Source organism: Dermacentor andersoni, chromosome 4 (genome assembly GCF_023375885.2).
Source record: "Dermacentor andersoni chromosome 4, qqDerAnde1_hic_scaffold, whole genome shotgun sequence".
Taxonomy (NCBI): domain Eukaryota; kingdom Metazoa; phylum Arthropoda; class Arachnida; order Ixodida; family Ixodidae; genus Dermacentor; species Dermacentor andersoni.
Window position 1 is genome coordinate 143,997,537 of NC_092817.1, and position 17,899 is coordinate 144,015,435.

General features: G+C 45.5%; 1 protein-coding gene across 3 annotated transcripts in view; it reads right to left on the reverse strand.

Moving 5' to 3' along the window:
* LOC126537862 (cytochrome P450 3A2-like) overlaps positions 1-17,899 on the reverse strand; it is a 69,817-nt gene that overhangs the window by 34,564 nt on the left and 17,354 nt on the right. For all 3 annotated transcript variants that reach the window (XM_050184957.3, XM_055074498.2, XM_050184955.3), the window contains exons 3-4: positions 13,118-13,170; positions 6,028-6,124 (exon numbers count right to left, since the gene is read on the reverse strand). In XM_050184957.3, the coding sequence (XP_050040914.1) occupies positions 6,028-6,124; positions 13,118-13,170 (150 nt within the window). The remainder of the gene's footprint in view (positions 1-6,027; positions 6,125-13,117; positions 13,171-17,899) is intronic.

The window sequence follows — 17,899 nt, forward strand, 5'->3', positions numbered from 1 at the left end:
TTCACGCAACCAACCCTCAGCTTGAGCAGTTGTGCTCTAGCACGACGAGGCAAGCCTCAACCGCGAACACGGGGCGAGAACGTTCGATTTGCGACGCGCTGATCTGGATGCTGCTTAAGTAGGTGGCGACGAATCAGCAGGTGAGCGTCATCAAGCTTGCACAAAATTTCTGGGCAGTCACAGTTGTTATGAGGCTCAGCAAAGGTCGCAGCTCCTCAAGAGTGAAATCTGCCTCGTCCATCTGGCAGGCTGGACCGTAGGAAGCGGTTACCGTGCTGTGACTTGTCAAAGAAGGAAGGTCGATAATTGTGGTGTCACTGGATGCAGGAGAGACGAAAATGTCTGCAAATGCCTCCGGTATTACTTTTGGTGACTGGCCAGTCGCTATGCTCAATGCAGCCGTAGGATTCTTGCAGATTTCAGGAGTGCGGGGAGCCTTCAGTATGCGCCATACATTTCCAAGACCACTTCCAGTATGCAACGAACTACACAAAGCTTCCCGGCTCTTGCGACGAAGCTGTTTTGTATGCCGCCGTATGGCTGCATCAAAACAGACGTTTTGTGCATGTCAGGGATTGTGAGGTAAATGGGGAATACGTGTTTCGTGATACATTTTGTAGGCGGAGGCGGCTGCAGTAGCATATCACCCTAAACAACGCGCTCGTCGAACAATGAGCCGACTGTATCTTGACGAAATGCCTATAAACTGGGTGTGACAACACCGTTATTTGGGGTTAATTGTGGATGACCGCAGGGACAACATGGCCACAATTAGTACATGACCGGGGTTGTTGGAGAAGTATGGGAGAGGCCTTTGCCCTGCAGTGGGCGTAACCAGGCTGATGATGATGATGATGTGGATGACCGCATCTCTTGGCGTCCTGCCGTTAAATCTTTACGACGCAAATCGCACTCCCTCCTTAATTATGTGGCCGCCTTGACTGCTAGAGGGGCTGGCCGCGACTAAACAACGACTCTCCAGGTGCACCAGTCATCTGGGGCGCGATCGGAGATATTCTGTTCGATACGCGTTCTGTTCAGTTGCTGCAACGTCACAAAGTTGCAGTATGCAAAATTTGTGACAGCGGGGCGAAGAGAGCAGCCAATCAGGAAGCGGTGGCCTCCCCGGAAGTTTACTTCCGTCGTTTGTCGTCTGCTTGCAAACGGTATACTACAAAACCAAATGTTTCTCGTCTTCCAAATGAATTAAATCTTTATCTAAAAAAATGTATTTTTTCTTCTCAAGCCCAAACACGTTTTCAAATACTACGTGTGACTACTGCAATTTATAACTATTAGGTTCTTTGCGTCGTCTCTAGGTGGTGTCGCGCACAGCGAGAAGAAAAAAGAAAAAGAAAACGACGGGAGGAGTGGCGCACTTTTCAAGGGGCAGCGACAACATTCCAGTGGCTCGCTGGCACCAATGATGTTGTCGATTTATCTGTACAACCAACGAATTATTTGTTTCGAGAAACAAAAACGACGCCGGAATTCACTTTCTGCCATTTCTTCAAACGCGTTTCGCACCGCCACCCGCTCTCCTCCTTCCTCTAGAAACGCCAGCGCAACAACCTAAGTTCCCAACGGAAGCGCCATTTTCTCGAATTAAACTATGGATTGGATTCAAACGTGCTATTCCGCAGCCGAAAAGGCCACCTGTTGGATCCAATCCAATCCACCAGACGCGCCATGCGAAGCCGTATGATCGCTCCAAACTTCTCAACTCCCGTCGCGTTCGGACGAAATGCTCGGTGGGCAGATGATTGACAGGAGCGTGTCGTCATTTTGACGTCACCAAAAACGGGGCGGTGCCCCGCGGCTGGCGACGTCGGCGCGGAGTAGGCCAATCGCGCCCGCCGGTAAACGAACGAACGCGCCGAACAACCATCTCCGATCGCACCCCTGTACTCTTAGGCATGATGTACGCATTACCAGTTTTGAACATACCACTTAGTTTGATGGCCCAACTGGAGCGACATCATCGCGTTGCGCTTCGACTAATGCTTGGATTACCTCGTGAGGCGCAATCTATTGCATTACTCACTGAAGCGCATCAGTTACCTCTGAGGCTGCAAGCAGATCAGAGAGCTCTGTATCATATTGAGCGTCTGCACCGCGCATCGAATGGTCAATTGCTCCTTGATCGTCTCATTCACCGCCCGTTATCTCGCATGGGAAAAATGGCGGCATTATTTATGGATATCACTACCATTTCTGAACATGCTGCTTCAGATACGTCACTGTATAAACGACATCCTGGCGACCCGCAGCACGTGTTGGTGTTAACCAAATGGGTAGGTGATCCGAGCCCCACAGGTCGGGTTCACATGACCAGGCTAAGCACACATCTCTCGTTGATATCGCAAGGTCTATAGTGGAATGCCCCTTTCCTCTACCTATGAATGTAGGTGAACCGTCATTCAGTATTCAAGAGCATGCAGTTGTCCGCGAATAACCCAATTTTAACATCAGCTGTTTCTACAATGCCGTCTATGAATAACAGAGACCAGAGTTGAGCTAAAACAGATCCCTGCGGTACACCCGAGAGGGCCTTAATAGTCTTAGGGCAATGTCCATTGTATTACCGGAACTGGTAGCGGTCTGAAAGGTAATTCCTAATCCAGTGCACTATCAGGCCATTTCCAAGTTTATGTGTGAGTATAGAGATGAGTTTAGCATGTGACGCATGGTGAAAGGCCTATGAGAAATCTAAAAAATTTCTAACAATTCGCGAGTGGTTATAATGGCCAGCGCGAAGCCATGCATTGCCTCGACAAGTTGAGTTGCAGTAGACAAACCGCTTCTGAAACCATGTTGAGAAAGCGAGATCAGGTTGTTTTCCTCCACATATTTTTAAAGTAATTTAAAGATAATGTGCTGATGAATTTTACAACTAGTACATGTGAGAGAAATTGGTCTTTAGTTGTACGAAGCTGATATCCATCCGGGCTTGTGCACCGGTATTACCTTGGCAATTTTGTGGTCCTTGGGAGGGCGGCATTTTCAAACTTATTTCATTAATATGAGATGGAGGTATCTGCTAACCGGTTCAGAATAGCGTTTTAAGAACCTGTTAGACATTTCATCCGCGCCATTGCTTTTCTTTTCATCAAGATTTAAGAACAGTGAAAGAATGCCAGATGCTGCGATTTCTAAAGACGGTAGTGTTCTAGCTTGGTCTCTGTAATGAGGACGTGCTAGCATCGTCACTCTATTGTAAGCGCTAAAAATTCAACGGAACCCGCCGTGGTTGCTTAGAAGCTATGGTATTGGGCTCCTGTGCACGAGGTCGTGGTATCGAATCCGTGCCACGGCGGCCGCATTTCGATGGGGGCTAAATGCGAAAACACCCGTGTACTTAGACTTAGGTGCATGTTAAGGAACCCCAGGGGGTCCAAATTTCCGGAGTCCCCCACTACGGCATGCCTCATAATCAGAAATTGGTCTCGGCAGGTTCCTAATGTAATTGTCAAGGTTTCTAATGTTTTCATAATTTAATTCTAAAAATTGAATGGAGATAAGAGTCAGACAGTTTGCCTTTATTTTCCTTTCCGCGGCTAGCAAAGTGGTTTGGGTTGCGCTTTTAGTGAAAATATAGCGTGCCAAGATTTATCAGGCGAATTTCGATAAAGCTGTGTAATGCGTGTCCGAATAAGTGGTGTTTCGCATTCCGTATCTTGCCTTTTAACCCCGACATAAGTGATGCTACCTGAGAGTTAGCGTTTTCTTGTATTTTGCTGGACTTTCTTATTCGTTTGACACTGCAGGTAAAGTAAATTATTTTGTGACTAATCCATGAATTGTGCTTTCTTGTAGTCTATTTTTTGTGTGGGAATAAAGTTAGCTGTACATGAGATGGTTTTTAAACAGTGTCCACACTGCATATGCGCTTGCGCTACTATCTGAACAAAGATCTGAGAAGTCAGAATATGCATTTGAAATGTAGGTGATCACTGCGGCATCGTCTGCTTTATTAAAGGAGAGTAAAAGTTTTACCAAGCCTCGTTGATGAAGTGAGAGAGAGAGACAGAGGAAAGGGGAAAGGCAGGGAGGTTAACCAGAGCGGAAGATCCGGTTTGCTACCCTACGCTGGGGAGAGAGGGAGGTAAAGTGTAGCTCTACCTCCCCCTCCCCTCTTTTCCCAGTAGCTGATAAAGGCAAGGTGCACAAAACAATTTTGTGATCAGATGTTCTATCAACTGTTCGAACACGTATGTGCACTGTCAGCTGAGAAATAATCCCTCACAAGCACTAGGTATAGCACAGAACAGGATGCTTCTAGCACGCGAATAGGTTGAACAACAAGTTAGGTGATATACTTCAGTAAAACGAGTTCTTGGGCGTGTTGGTCACCTATTGCAGGCATAACAGCAGCGCCAAAAAAAAAAAAGCACACACACGCAGACACAGAGAAGAAAGGAACACTGACATGCACGGACAACCGCTGCACTCAGAAGTTGTGAGTGCAGCGATTGTCCGTGTCTCTCAGTGTTCCTTTCTTCTGTTTGCTTTTATTTGGCGCTGCTGTGATGCCTGCAAGTTAGGTGAGACTAAATTTAAACAAGAAGTCTATTACAATATTGTTGTATAGATAATCCGGACTCAGCGAGAGCCAGTTTGCATCGGATAGATAGAAGCTACCCGCCATGATTATCCTGCCACCGAGCATGGGCCAATTCAGGTAGTCAAAAAGAGGGTGCAAATACGTTGCTGCAGCATTCCGGGGCCTATAAACGGCGCCAGCGTGTGCGACACCGTCGTTAAGGTAAAGCTTACACCAGGTTGAATCGACAACGGTCACTTCCAGCACGAGTGAATAATCAATTCCCGGCCGTAAAAGCATTGCAGCGCCTTCCGCTCTGGTATCTTTATCTCTGCGAACAATTGCTTAGCTCGACGGCGCGATTTCATAGTCATATATAAGGATATGTTTTGTTCACGTCAGCGCTTTGTTTATTTATGTTGTAGCATTGCCTGTAATACTTTCTGTGCTACACGAAAGGTTTCGTGTAGCACAGAAACCTTTCGCCACACATTACACGAAAGGTTTCGCTCCCACCTTTAGTGTGAGAACTACTTTGTAATGACATGTTTTCATATCACTCTGCTTGTTCTTGCGGTTGCATTCACTGCAAGAAGCATTTTTTTTGCACGAGGTATGCAAACATATGGGGATAACAGTATGTAGTGTGTTGACACGTGTTGCTTATTTATCTTTTTCTCGGGGACTGCATTTCATCCGCTAACCACTTAAGTATCGCTCAGCGCAAGACGCGCCTGCATAATTTAGAATTTACTCGAATGTTATCGTTAATTCTATCTGTTGCGTCTATTGTCACCGAACCTGGTGCAATCTGGTTGTGTGCACGGGGCGAATTTTGTAGTACTTTCTGGAAGGCACGCGGGCACCAGCGGTTACGCTGGGACCTTCGACGAGTCACGTATAAAAACCGGTACTTGGGCTGCTGAGCACGAGGTCGCGGGATCGAATCCCGGCCACGGCGGCCGCATTTCGATGGGGGCGAAATGCGAAAACACCCGTCTACTTAGATTTAGGTGCACGTTAAAGAACCCCAGGTGGTCGAAATTTCCGGAGTCCTTCACTACGGCGTGCCTCATAATGAGAAAGTGATTTTGGCACGTAAAACCCAGTAATTTTCAAAAAACCGATACGCTTGACCTGCAGTTCATATTTCAGACGATCATCGACTTTGCTTGCTGCTGTCGTTGTACCTGAGTGTTACATGTTTTGCTGGGCACAAGTTTGCCCAAGAAGGAGTTAACTACGTGGTTCGCAGTTGTCGCTATTGTGTTCCTCACCGTCACTACAACGTGACAGTATGAAGAGTTATTGTTCGTCTGACAAGGAGTAGGCGGCGATATATTTGCGGGCCAACATAGATTTTAGATCCCGCCAATAAAAAAAAAATATCCGACTGTTTTCTATAGGTACGCGTACATATATGAAAGTGCAAGGAGGCTTGGATAGAGTATACATATCACTAAAGAGATACGACGGGTACTTACGCCACGGTCGACAAAGTTTCGGAAATTCCGGACATAAACGTATTCAATGAAATCCAAGTCGTTCAGCACCACGAAGGGCACGTCACCATTGAAGAACCTGCGGGAAACGTTCCGGCGTCAATACAGCGGTCAACATAGAGTGTTGGCATGTCCGGTATTCTGGTATATGCAATGGCATTCGGGTATTATCGGGGTACCGGACGCCGGTAGCGACACGTTGCGGCGCTTCGTCTAATCACAACGCCTGATAGACTAGTGTTAGTTTCCATGAGTGCTCTTACCGAAAAAGAAAATAAGAAAGAAGAAATGTTTACAGTTCTACAACCTCTAGTTAAAGAATGAATTAATTCGGTGTTCTCCGCTATGGCATCTCGCATAGGCCGTGTGTAGCTTCGGAACCTGGGAACCGAATAATATTATGTTTGTTTCGCACCATTTTTGAGGCCCAGCAAGCGTCCAGATAGACCAGCCATTGAACTAAAACTGCTCATATTACACATCCTTCTCTTGCGCACGTAAGAAATAAAGTAATGAGAACAATTAATTGTATTTGCGCTTTGACATGAAAGGTAATCACATCTACGACTTCCATTTGTTTGCTTGCATGACCTAACCGTAACAAATAAGTGAGAAATGCTTCTATGACTCATAAATGTCCGTTTTTTTTTTACTGATGTGCCAGTATCAACTGTGAAATGAGCTATTTTAGATTATTACGGGCGACGTATGTTTAAGCTGTTACCAAACATAACCTTAGGGGTGGGCAGCGCAACCCGGACGAAGTACAAAAGGAAGAAAACGATATGAGCGCATACTGACCGGTGGTTTATTTTTTTCAAACAAGTGATTGAATATGCAGACAATGGGATGATGTGATCCTGTGACGCATACAAGTGGTGAAAGTGCTGTAAGGATGTTGCCAAACGCCAATGAATGGGGTAGCGGTATGAATACGCCTAATAATACATCACTTTATTAACCAGTCTTTCCCCTTAAACAACATAATTTTATGACAGTATAGTTGACACTACACAGCTATAGCCTAAGTAAATCAGACTGAAGGTATGAGACCAGAAAGTACTGATGACGGCCATTAAAGCCATGTTCTACGACAGCGCAGCACAAGGGAGGTCGCAGAACCGCGCATACAATTACGGGGTTCCGCTCGTGGTCCAAGAAGTCGAACTAAAGCACGAAATGCAAGCCTTAATATAAGAGAAGTTGGGTGTCGCGGGTTCGAATCCCGGCCACGGCGGCCGCACTTGTATGGGGGGCGAAATGCGAAAACACCCGTGTACTTAGATTTAGGTGCACGTTAAAGAACCCCAGGTGGTCGAAATTTCCGGAGTCTCCTCCACTACGGCGTGCCTCATAATCAGAAAGTGGTTTTGGCACGTAAAACCACATAATTTAATTTTTAAGAGAAGTTGGGTCTTCTGAGAAGACAACTGCACCAATCTACATCAACGATTACCTTACGCCAGAAAAGAAGCGAATTGTTGCACAAATCTTTGAGCTTAAGGACACTAAGGAATGAAAATTTCATTCGACTGATAACTGTGTTATCAAGGCCAGCAAACTTAAAGATGGTCGTGACTACCGCATTTTGCAGCGTGACTGATCTCGCAATACTTAGATAGTTTCCTTATTGTAAGCACCCACCCACTATACTTGTATCTCGGTTCAAGATGGAATCCCCCATTTTGTCATGCGAAAACATTTGAGCACTTGTCAAGGACCATCCATATGCTTTTCCCTTTGGTTCCATTTCTAACATCCGGAGCCTCTTCAAACCCCGCGATGATCTTATTGCTTGCCTTTCATTTATTGATATCACGTTTTCGTTCAAATGCTTATCAGATACATGGGGCGCTATAAGGTAAATCTATTACAAACTCTTTCAGTTCTATTTATGCAATCAATCCTCCACGATTGGTGAAAAGTTTCTCGCGCCACCCTTACTTCGCCTGTGTGTCACGCGTCGTTGCGAAAATGGCCCAAACTCTCCACCTGATATGACGTGTACCCTCTGATTACGCACGATTAGACCAAGAAAAAAATAAAAAAAGTTTTACGATTCTACGCGTTTCTCACCATCAGCCTTCCACGACAGTTCAAATTGTTTTCGAGTTGCGCCCACTTTGCCTGTTTGTCTACGATGTCACAAAATCGCGAGAACCTATCATGTCAAAATGACTTATACGTATTAAGGATGGATGTATACGCTAAACAAAACCTTTTTTTTTTTAGGAACAACCGCAGACTTCTCCGTTCCGGAAGAAATACAGCATGTCTACCAATCGACCCTCTGACCCGCTGACACCGGCTACTTGGAGCTGGCCGGAAAAAATGTATTTATTTCCGTTTAATAGACGTATTTCTGTGGCTATATAACTTTGTCCAACCCTTTCGACACGTATGCGATATCACTCTGCCAACTCTCTTTCGCTGAGAGGCCATTTTAGCTGCATTTGTACGTTTCTTTTGCACGTCCCTGCAAATTTCGAACAGTCACCGCAAGCTAAGCAAGGGCAAGCGGGCCAGTCGTATACGCCGGAACCACCCTCCTCATACGGTTATCTACTTTCACTGAGCCAGCTCGGCCCCACCGAACCCCTCTCCACTTCTCCATGCTCCTCGCCCTTTGTCAGCCAATTAGGTAAGAAAAACCTGTCAGGGTAGGCAGGGCTATTCGCTTTGAAAGCAAACAAAAGTGACCTCCGATAAATTAGGAGACGGTTTGATTGGGCGGTTCAAATAACGCTGTAGGCCACCGCCCGATCCTTGCACCCGCAGTTATGCAAATTTGACGTCAGGAAATTGGAATAAAAACAGATTTGAATAGTTTGACGTTACAGGGCCCATGGTAGTATTCATATGACGGCACCTTGTACAGGATTTCAAGTTATACTTCGGAATATTGCCACTGTGGGGGTCGTCGGGGTGGCATGTAAGCTATTCTTGTTAATCGCACCGTTTCGACTTGCCATTAAGCGTCACACTCGGTGAATTCGTATCGATAGATATTGATCGTAATGATTTGCCACTGAATAACCGAAAAACCACCAAATCTATCACTTTATCTATTTTCGTCTTCATCAATGCAGAGTTCTGCTCAGAATTTAACTAATGATCGGTATCAAATTCCGGCCACGGCGGCCGCATTTCGACGGGAGCAAAATGCGAAAACACCCGTGGACTTAGATTTAGGTGCATGTTAAAGAACCCCAGGTGGTCAGAATTTCTGGAGCCCCCCACTACGACGTGCCTCATAATTATATCGTGGTGTTGGCACGTAAAACCTCATAATTCAATAAGCGTTTAATTTAATGAATGATGAACAAATTAGTTGAAGAGAACAAGGGCATTTCAATATGTGGAGGTATCAATACATTGCTGACGTAAAGAGTCAATCCTGTTCCAAATACGTGCGCTGATTTCTTAAGTGCGGTTATTTACCATTAGTACATGCTCCAACTAGGTGTGTTCCAAATGATTCTAATACGCTGATTGATCATATTTTGGTTAGTTTGACTACCGACGATGTTACTGCAGGAGCGTTAGACTATGCAATTACACATCATTATCCTGTGTTTTTATATGTTGGCTCCAAACACATTCACCACAATAAAGATCGCGCGCGTACTGTTTTCCAGTCTAAAAAAGAATTGTTCAGATAATTCGACAGAGTAATTTGAACGATGAGTGTCAGTAAAGAAAAAAAAAACAATGCGAAACACAGCATTTCATTCTTGTTCAGCTAAGATAAGCCTATCTATCAGTTAACGTCCCTTTGAAGCTACAGTCGAGCAATGGTTTCGTACATTTAAGAATCTTTTGATTACTAAGAGATATATGTTCGATAATCAAAAAATAAAATATTTGTACGAAGCTTAATGCACCCCCAGTCAGCAACACTCTATGGCGTCGGCTAAATCCCATACTAATATAATGGGTGTTGCCCTGAAACACGCTAAACTCGAATGTTCTCAAAATAAGATTAAGGAAAACGGTAACATTTTCAGACAAAACTAGCAAGTAATCATGCAGTTTCTTAACATCACTCAACCTGATTCACACCCTACCAACGTACCATTTAATGAAAACAGATACACAAGAGCTATTTACATAGATAATACTTTAAGTTCTCACTTTAGCACCCCAGTAGATACAGTGAAAGACACGCTGTCTGAACTCCCACTGGCCAGTCTTCCGCACGGTCCCCGCAGTACCGGAGGAAGTAAACGAAATTATCTCATCACCAAGAACTGCTGGCTCAATCAATTTCCTCCTTCCGAAATTAAACCTGTATCGAGGGAGCTCTAGCCAGTCTCGGGCTGCTTAATCAACACACTTTTTTCAGCTGCTGCGTTTCCTAAAAGGCTGAAGGCAGGAAAAATAATTCACTTTTTAAGAAAGGTGACCACGAATCCATTAACTAGCGCCCAAGTAGCATTTTACCAGTCTTTAGTGAAGCAATTGAGAAACTAATTTACAACCATTTATTGTAATGCTTATGTAAACATAACTTATTATCTGATTACTAATTTGGTTTCCGATAAGGCGTCTCTACTGCAGTCGCGCTAATCGCTTTCACTGACAGAGTAAAACCCGTTTCAGAAGGGCACCCCCAAACTCCTTTAGGATATGAGAGCGCGAGACTTCATAAGGGGAGAGTTCGACCTCAAGAGAGTTGTGCTCATGTCTCACGGCCAAGAACGAGTTTTGAAAAGACCCCGCCAGAGGCGCATTCAGCGGTGGTTGGTTTTCGTACAAGTACAAGCATGTAACTTCTAATTACACTCGCAGCTTTTTTAGTTAGAGGTCGTTCAATAAAAATATTATTCAATAAATTTGACGCGAAGAACTTAAATTTCGTTCAAATTCCAAAGATTCCAAAGCGCGCTCAGATTCCAAAGCGCGCTCGCTAAATATAGCAGCGCTGACAGAGACGCTATCCACCATGTGCTTATCTGTGTTTCCTTTGCGGCGGGTCGAAGAGGCTCTGCGTTCTGCTACCCGAACTGCTGCAGACAATACCCAAAATGCAGCATTTCATGCATGGTGACCTCGTGAGCTTTCCTTTTATTGTGTGTATACTGTTCCGATGCTGAATCATTAGTGACTGCACCGAGCACTCCTCGACAAGGAGGAGAAAGACATGGCGCCAAGTGACCTAGCTCGAGAGTGTTGTGCAGCCGCAAGCATAAGTGTTGCTGAGTTGTACTTGAACTTTTATTTAGTTCAATAGAAACCTTCAAAACACGTGCAACATTATTTGTAATGCAAACAATAATGAAATTATTAGTTTTACAACAACCAGTTCGGGCACAAGAGTACGCCTTTCTGCCGCCGAGGAAGATCGCCGATCTCTCTTGACGAAAAGCTCCACGAAACTCCCTTAGAGAAACGGAGACCGTGTGACGCCGAGCACATCTCTCTTCAGATGAAGCCAATGCAGTTAAAAGGAGTTTGCGAGGGCCCGTCTCATAGGGGCATTAAACTAGCAATAGCTGAGGGCCTACTTTTTGACCCTGTGCTTATTGATTTCGCTAAGGCATTCGATACAATTATTCACACACCCTTCTTTATAAACTTTATTGTTACGGTATATCTCGACCACCTTTACTTGATTCCTACATTTCTAGATTACTTGATTTACTAGATTCCAAGCTATCTTACCAATGGGACGCGGGTTGTTGAGGAAAATTATTGTTGTCTTTCAAGCAAAAATTCACTAATATACGTGTTCCCCAACTATCAGTCTTGGGGTCGCCTTAGTTCTTGTTATTCATCAATACTTAATGGACACCCTATTCGTACGTCTGAGTCTGCGAAATTTCTTGGAGTCGTATTAGACAAATAGTTCAAATTCTAGGAGTACGCTCAGTTCCTGATTCAAAACGTTTCCTTCGGCATTCATGTTATTACCGAAACTTAGTCTTAATTTAAAACAGATATCCTTCTCTCTTTATATCATGCAGTTATTAATAGTCATCTATCGTACTGCCTATTCTCGTAGGGCAATGCGTATTGGCCGCATCTTGGACAAGTTGAACTTCTGTGAAAGCAAGCTTTAAGACTGATCGCCTTGGACACATCTTCATCTCCTTCGGCCCCATTTTTCGTAACATTTGCCTTTTATCTCTGCGCAAACGTTTTAGTCATGAATTATTGAACATCATGCCTCCTCTTATAACTCAAGAATTATGTATTCCCAGACTTACGAATACTAATCTTGTGAATACTGACTACCCCAGGCTTTCCACAAGCCATAATCTGCTCTTACCGAAAGTAGGAACTAATTATGGCCGAATGAGAGCAGTACTTTCAGGTATATCGCTTTGCAACATTTTACCTTTGGATTTAAAATTACGAACATTGTAGCATTTTGTCGACGTCTCAAAATTCACTAATTAGGTAATTTATCTGTTTGTCATGTTTGTGTTCCTACTTATGCTTTCTCTGTTTTAAACAACCTGTAAATATCGTTATTATTTGGCATAATTTTCATGTATATCTTGTATAATGTATTTTTATCCCGCCACCGGCACTGTCTGCTCATTCACGGTGCTGACCCTCTGAGCACTTTTTTGTTAGGAGGTCCCCTTGACAGTTATCACTTTGCGAATTTCGACTGCCTACTCGTATTGCACAAATATGTGCGTAAATTATGAATTAATCAATTGTTGTTGATGAAGATATTGGTGCTGATGATGATTACGATATGCCCGTGGATCTTCAGCAGCCGCTCAATCCACATGAGCGTATGTTAACGAAAACGATCAAGCTCACAGATGCTGTGATTTCGAACTACCGTGCCAAAAAAAAAAAAGGGCCGAAGTCTACAGGTCAGTAAAAAAAAAAAAAAAAGCTGGAAGCTCGTTAATTTGCATAACGGAAACGTTACCGAATGCAATCAGAATGCGTCACAGTAATGAAAGCGCTGCAGGCACCGGCGCTTCGCCATGTTGGGGTGTAGATGCAAGCAAACTTTACGAACGAATCTCGGCCACCTTGTACTTGCATACATATTTAAATCGTTATTGTGTGATATATCGCCGCCGAAAAACGGATGAAAGCAGCTCACCCGAACACACTGCCGTATTCCTCGATCCACTTGCCGACGACCTTGTAGCTTTCCTGTTTGCCAAGAAATCACAGGAGCACAGTTATCACCTTCGGATAACTACAAGGCTTCAAACAAAGTGTGTAGTTCATTGACGGATAAGACTTACTCATTCTCTGCCATTATTCGTTAAAAGAGCATAGACGGCATACGGGTACTTTGAGCTGACCGTGGAGGCTATTCATGGCATAGTGCACGTAAAACAAGAGCAAATACTGCTAGGAGTCCGAAATATTGACTCACGAGCTCAGAAGGCCGCAGAGGTTCATGGCTCGTCCGCACTGCGACATTCGGCGTCTAGAGCGGCGCGGAATTTCCTGCCGCCGAAATAACCTGTCGTTCATACCGCTTGCCCTTCGCACCACCAGGGCCACTAGCTCTTGAAACACGACGACAAGAAGGAGAGAGCACGATATATCGAGTACGCATTAAGTATGCCCGCTCGTATACTATTCCCTGCACACATTCCTTTATTCGCACTTTTCAGCGCTCGCAGGGAGTTTGCACGCCGTTATATATTTCAACTAAGTATCGCACTTTACGAGCACTTCGCGTGGAGCTTGTTCATAACCATGCAGGTAATTTGTCACCGTATCTATTCTACTACTCTACCACTACTCTCTGTCACTACTCTACCACCGCGGCAGCCGACACAGCTTTCTCAGATGACTACGAGATCGCGAGCTTGAATGCGGTCGGTGCTCTTTTCTAAGTATACCGCAAAAGGCTGATTTGCTGGATCGCATTATTGGTCTTAGGAACTCTGTAGGCAGCGGCCGCAGCAGTCAGTCTGCAACTTCTCGGTGCGGAGAGGGACTTCCGGCTCCACGTACCGTCGCCCAAATAGATGACGCACCGCCATGTCGGCCTAATATCTCAGTTTGAACGAGCCTTGAAAGCCGCGACGTCACAGAACGCATTTCCGACATATTTTCTGCATGGCTTCCCCTTCTGGCAAAGATGCCCCCACGTTATTATCGTTGTTTCACGCAGCCGAGTCCCTTCCGAATCCTGGTCACGACATGAATATGTGAACGCCAATAGCTTCTACCTAACTACATGGCCACAATTAGCACGTGACCGGGGTAGTTGGAGAAGTATGGGAGAGGCCTTTGCCCTGCAGTAGGTGTAACCATGATGATGGTGATGATGGTGATGAAGTACATGAGAACGGAGAAACAATTTTTCTCGGCATCCATAGCACCGATTAAGACGAGGGCGATTGCATTAAAAAAAAGGTAATTGAAATCTAGTGACTGTAGGAAGAGGATCGTTTTACGCCACCAATCGTTTTGCACAAAAACTCCAACAAGAAAAAATTTTGACCAAGAAAAGTAGAAAAAACAAAATATCATATATAGTTTACAGCTCTGTAAATATCAAATAAATAGTGATATCTCAATTCTGTAGACTGCCCCTAACAATGCATCCAGATCGGACGACATTAATACATTAGACACCGCTCTCAGACACCGCTCTCAGCGAGTAATCATTAGTGAGTAGGGTTTTTGCAAATTCCTTGTAAACATCGTAGCAATTTCGCGCAAGCTGTAAATCTATAAATAACTTTTGTCTGCTTAAGATACTTTAGTGAATGCTGTTCAGAGAGCTACGATATCTGCGTTTGGTGCAGAATTACGTATTTGTGAACGTCGTGCTTCCCTTCTTTTTTAACTTACTAACCTTCTAAGAGGTATGCAATAAATTTGACGTCTTAAATCAGCTTTTTGCTTCCTGCAGTTGCCAGAATTTTACCCCCTTTCTCAAATTCAAATCTGCCTAGCGGTTGTTTTCCAAATGTATTCCTGCATTTTGCGTGCACAAGAATAAGAAAATTGTGAGTTGACCCTGAGCTAAAGCTTCCTTTTAAGAAAAGCTTTCTAACTTTACTGATAGATTTTGCTGTGCCTTTTATGGAGCCATCCGGCCATCTCTTTCAATGGTCAGTCTTACAGTCGATGTAGCCTTCATACTAGTCCGTGCAAAAACCAAAATGTTCATGACGACCACACGGCGTCTGACAGTGTATTTGGCATACCATGCGTTTCTGCAAAGTTTTTTAAATAACTTTAAAAATTGCCTGTGGTAGACAGCACAACTCTACTCTTTCAGCTGGTCTACTCGAAGAAGCGGACATTACTTGCACGCGAAATCGAAATGCATAGCGTATTATTCAACAAAATTTGGATAATTAAGTTTTTAACTAATTACCTTACATCACATATTGCAATTTACAAACTGTAGCTGGTGAGACTGCAAGGCATATCTACTTGAAATGAACCTTGCGGATAACTTCATTTTCGAGACATGCGCCATCAAACTTGTAAAAATGCACTGCCGTTCCAGTCACCGAGCGCGGGAGAAGTTTGGACCGGTGGCGCCTTCATGCGGTGGCTCGACGAATGTAATGGCATGCGATGGCGGGCCGGGCTCAGCAGCTGCTGCCGCCAGGCACGTTGTTTTAACATGTTCCGTCATTTTTACGCGCAAGCATAACTGGCCACCTCTTCAGATCGGCTGTGTTTGCCTGAGGCAGCCAAGCATGCGAACGAGGAAGGCGCCTAGAGCTGATGAAAATCGCGCGCCGGGTATAGCCCGAAGGACCACGTTCTACGCGCGGCAAAGTAGTGAAACCTAGAGGAACGTGTGCGTAAAGAACGAAGTCCAGATGGAGAAACGAGGCATAGCGTAGCGGCGGAGGAAAGCCGGTGGATTCGCACTGGGCTGACCTCCCCTGGCGACTGCTACTGGTTTTCTTTGCAATGCATACGTGGTGGATTTGCCTAATGGCAACGTCATCCTCGCACGCCGTACGTCGTGCGTGCGAGTGAAAGCGTGCGACAGTGAGCCGACGCTGGCGGCTCAATCTGGCGTGCACAAGGGAAGGAATCTCGCCGTGTTCCGTCGGACGCATTGCACCATGGCACCGGAGGAGGGGAGGGAGCGGGGGCGTTGCACTTCGGTGGCGCGAGGTCGCGCGCGCTTTATCTTGGAAGCGATCTAGTTTGGGGGTACAGAGTAGGTGGGCCGATGGCTCGTAGCTTTTCGTGCACTGCGTTCTCACCACAGAGTTAGCGTTGAAGCGATAGGCAGCACGAATGTCACTTCGCTCGCTGCTGCTGCCGCGATTCCTCATGCCAGAGTTTTGACAGCGAGTGTCCGCGGTCATCAAGTGAGGACACTTGCTGTTCACCTGTACGCGCTGACGCCATGATAGGTAATTTAAATAGTAAGCAAATGTTTGCAACGGGGTATTCTACTCCGGCGGCTGCTGCGTGCGGCGCGGCCGCGTGCCCTGTCGTAATGCGATCTGTGATGCGGACAGTGTAGGCTTCAAGACACACCAAGAGACAATAGCGCCGTCTAGCTATAGCACCTATACGCTTGCGCGCAACCCGCATTCACGAAGTGAAACGTCGCTGTAACTTTCTTTTTCTGTTTTGCATTGCCTATAAATACCAAGTGAAACCAAAACTGATCGAACATGTTGCGTTCTTGGGTGCACGAACAGTTACTGAAACATGGCTGAACCTGGCTAGGCCATTGACTTCAATCGTTTTTCATCGCGGCCTCACCAGATGGGACGTCGGAAAGACTGAATACGCGCGGTCTGTAGGGAACTGTACACTGTGCTCTGCAATTGAAACGCGATACTCGAAGCGCATGGTTGCCGATGCTTTTTGTACCGGCTGTAAGCGCTGGGGACACCGAGCTGATGCATCCTGGTATACACTGAAAGCGAGAAACTTCGTGAGGCATTGTGACTGCATATGATCCCACGGCGACCACCGAGTGCTAACCTGTGGCGCAAAAAGAAAAAAAGATGGTGGCCGCCGCGCGCTCCGAGTATTGCGTTTCAAACACTGTACATTTGCTACGGTCTAGTGTTTATAAAATTAATAAAGAAGCCGTTGATATGCTAGAGCTTCCGGTCCCATGGGATGTGCCTGTCTTCGCCTGCAAGCTGTGACGGCTCCGGCGTTTGGGCTACGAAGTCGAACACTGAGATGTATAGTTGCCATTTTGCCGTCTTATCAGAGCATCGGTCTTCCTTTTCGGATATATTTTCCTTCCTCACGCTTCCTAATTCTAGTTGCGTCCGGCACATGAATTTTTGCTGCACATCGACGGCGAACGCAAACACACCGCAGTGTTCACATTTGCCGGAGCCGACGACTCTCGCAGCGCTAAGCTGTGTAAAATTGACCATGATTAAAGATTGGGCTAGTTTCTAAGGTATTGAGAATGATTGAACATTGCAAACACAAAATAATAACAACGGAGAGAGAACGGCGACTTACCGACACATGCGCGATCATGTGTAGCTCAAGAAACAAAAAAGAAAGGAAAAGAAAAATGAAGGGATACGTGCGTCTCCTTTTCCTGTCCATCGTTTTATAGCGCAGCTGTTAGGCGCCCGTTCCTGCGTTGAGCGCCGGCGTAACCGATCGAACATGGACAACGAAAGATGAAAGAGCAAACGCGGAGCGAAGAGAGCCTGAGGAGGAAAGCGGAGGAGGAGGGTATTGTGGAAGCGTCATAATAAAGCGTAGTACCGCGCAACACCTGCTTTGCGGCGACGAATGCTACGAGATGGTGACAGAGTAGCGCGCCGTCGTCTGCTCTCCGATGGCATGCGGAGAGCGCGTCCACCAATAGCATATATGGAAACAAAGCACTGCGTGAGCGGAGTCTGTCTGCGGCGGGGACAAGAACAGGGACGGAGCTATTCCCTCGTTATAC